General features: G+C 38.4%; 1 protein-coding gene across 1 annotated transcript; it reads left to right on the forward strand.

The window, feature by feature from the left end:
- Positions 1–448: 448 nt before the first annotated feature.
- Positions 449–2,913, forward strand: LOC145016769 (uncharacterized). Its single transcript, XM_078974986.1, has 4 exons — positions 449–584; positions 1,284–1,874; positions 2,207–2,350; positions 2,621–2,913. The coding sequence occupies exons 1-4, from the start codon at positions 449–451 to the stop codon at positions 2,911–2,913; spliced, it is 1,164 nt and encodes a 387-aa protein (XP_078831112.1).
- The last annotated feature ends 204 nt before the right edge of the window (positions 2,914–3,117 follow it).

Raw genomic sequence — 3,117 nt, forward strand, 5'->3', positions numbered from 1 at the left:
TGATTTTAAGCAACAAATTTAATTGTGGGAAACTATCCAAGAAGTTGAATCTCTACTCATTAGACTCGAAAGTTGAAAGGTTGGTTAACAATTTGGAGATCAAGAAAACTACTCGATGTAGTGTGAAGCAAAATGAATTACCTCAAACTCACATGAAATTGCCACCCTCCCTAATTCCACCATCGGAATTGGAATTAAAATTCCTACCTCAACACTTGAAGTATGCATAATTGGGAAATAATGAAACTCTTCCAGTTATCATTTCAACTCACTTAACTGAATTTGAAGAAGAGAAACTCCTCAAGGTGTTGAAGGGACATAAATAATCAATGGGTTTGAAGATTAGGGATTTCAAAGGATTGAGCCCCTCCACTTGTATGCACAAAATTTATGGAGGACGAATGCAAACCAAGCCGAGATGTGAAAAAGGAGATTAAATTTGCTAATAATGGAAGTGGTCAAGAAAGAGACATTGAAGCTTCTTGATGTGGGAATGATCTATCCAATATCAGATAACAAGTGGGTGATCCCGGTGCAAGTAGTCCCGAAGAATATTGAAATCACGGTGGTCGAGAAGATCAAAGGTATAATGGTCCCCACCCGCGTGTAAAATGGGTGGAGAATATGTATTGATTATCGCAAACCTAATGCAAGCTCAAGAAAATATCATTTTCCATTTCCTTTCATTGACCAAATGTTAGAAAGGTTGTCCAAAAAGTCTCGTTATTGTTATCTAGATGGGTATTCTAGTTTTCACCAAATCTCGGTGGCACCGGAAGACCAAGAAAAGATAACCTTTACATGTCCATTTGGAACTTTTGCATACCAGAGAATTCCATTTGGATTTTGTAATACCTCGACCACTTTCCAACATTGTATGGTTAGTATCTTCTCGGAATATGTTGAAAACATAATTGAAGTTCTTATGGATGATTTTACAGTGTATGGAAGCTCTTTTCAAGAATGTTTGACCAATCTCGGCAAAATTTTGAAAAGGTGCATTCAAACGAACTTGGTCTTAAATTTTGAAAAATGTCATTTTATGGTGATTCAAGGTCTTATTTTGGGTCATATTGTGTCAAAGAAAGGAATCGATGTAGATAAGACTAAAACTGATGTCATTCAAAGCTTACCTTACCTAACTTGTGTTCGGGAAGTTCATTCTTTTTTAGGTCTTGCGGGATTCTAACAAAGGTTCATCAAGGATTTTTCAAAAATAACAAGACCACTATGCAAACTCTTGCAAAATGATGTTGATTTTGAGTTTAATGTGGCATGCTAAGAGGCTTTTGACAAGCTTAAAGAGTTGCTTATATCTGCCCCCATTATACAAGAACCAAATTGGGATCTCCCCTTTGAGATTATGTATGATGCAAGCAACTATGCTATATGCGCTATTTTGGGTCAAAAGAATGGAAGAGCCACTCATGTGACCTATTATGCATCAAGGACACTTAACAATGCTAAAAGCAAGTACTCTACCATGGAGAAGGAGCTATTGGCCATAGTGTTCGCTTTGGAGAAGTTTAGGCAATATCTACTTGGTACCAAAGTTATTGTGTATTCGAATTATGCGGCCCTCAAGTACTTGATGACGAAGAAATATGCAAAGCTAAAACTCATCCGGTGGATCCTACTATTGAAAGAGTTTGATTTGGAAATTTGGGACAAGCGTGGATGCGAAAACCTTGTTGCCGATCATCTAAGCTGGATCACTTCAAACGAGACTCCTTTCCTGTTGCGGGACGAGTTTCCGGATGAGGATCTCTTTTCCCTTACTCACTCTATTACTTGGTTTGTTGATATCGTTAACTTTTTGGTCACGAAAAGGTATCTTGACACATTCACACGTGATCAAAAAGATAAATTGAAAAGTGATACAAAATATTATGTGTGGGATGAACTTTATTTATGGAAACATTATCCTGATCAAATTATCAGGAGATGTGTACCCCAACAAGAACATCAATCCGTTTTACAATTTTTTTCATGAATTTCCTTGTGGGGGACACTTCGGACCTAACCGAACTTTGAGGAAAGTTCTTGAGTGTGGATTATTTTGGCCAACCATGTCACATGATTGTTATTTTTTTGCAAATGTTGTGAATGGTACCAAAGGGCGGGGAACATTTCACAAGAGAATCAAATGCCAAAAAATCCAATCATTGTTTGTGAAGTTTTGACGTATGGGGGTTTGATTTTATAGGCCTATTTCTCGTCTCATTTGGTAACGTTTACATTTTACTCGCAGTTGACTATGTCTCAAAATGGGTTGAGGCCAAAGCTACAAGATCGGATGATGCCAAAACGGTTATCGACTTTTTAAAATCTAATATATTTGTGAGTTTTGGTATGCGTAGGCTTTGATTAGTGATAGAGGGATGCATTTTTTCAGTAAGATGATGGAGACTTTATTGAGTATATACAACGTGACCCACCGCGTCTCTACCGCTTAGCACCCCCAAACGAATGGTCAAGCGGTGGTTTCGAATCGAGAAGCGAAGTCTATCCTTGAGAAGACGGTGAACCCAACAAGAAACGATTGGAATTCGAGGCTTGATGATGCCTTATGGGCCTATGAAACTGCTTACAAGACCTCGATAAACATGTTTCAATTTAGGTTGGTTTTTTGGAAAACTGTGTCATCTTCCCGTGGAATTGGAGCACCGTGCATTTTGGGCGGTCAAGCAATGCAACTTCAACATTGGTGAAGCGGGAAGACATAGGAAGCTTCAACTTCAAGAGTTAAAAGAATTGAGGAATGAATTTGAAGAGAATACAAGGATATACAAGGAGAAAACCACAACTTACCATGACAAGTCCATCACCCGAAAACATTTCAAGCTGGGATACAGACTCTTACTATACCATTCCCGTTTGAAATTATTTCTTAGAAAATCGAGGTCAAGTTAGACAGGTCTATTTGTTGTGCTAAAAGCCTGTGAACATGGAGATGTGGAGATCTAAAGTGAAGAAACGGGGAAAATCTTCAGGGCATCGTTTGAAACCTTTCTACGAAGGTTTTAATGCAAATGTCTTAGATGTCATCCGATTGGATGCCCCAGTATACTGAAACCGAGAGGGAAGGATGTCTCACCAAAGACGTTAAAGAAGGGC

Source organism: Lactuca saligna, chromosome 9 (genome assembly GCF_052625555.1).
Source record: "Lactuca saligna cultivar CGN05327 chromosome 9, ASM5262555v1, whole genome shotgun sequence".
Classification (NCBI taxonomy): domain Eukaryota; kingdom Viridiplantae; phylum Streptophyta; class Magnoliopsida; order Asterales; family Asteraceae; genus Lactuca; species Lactuca saligna.

Excerpts from the sequence above, each read along its gene's own strand:
- LOC145016769 (XM_078974986.1), top strand. The coding sequence starts at position 449 with ATGGAAGTGGTCAAGAAAGAGACATTGAAGCTTCTTGATGTGGGAATG. Across the intron at positions 585-1,283 it reads GGTGGTCGAGAAGATCAAAG|AGGCTTTTGACAAGCTTAAA; the intron begins GTATAATGGTCC and ends TGGCATGCTAAG. Across the intron at positions 2,351-2,620 it reads TAATATATTTGTGAGTTTTG|GTTGGTTTTTTGGAAAACTG; the intron begins GTATGCGTAGGC and ends GTTTCAATTTAG.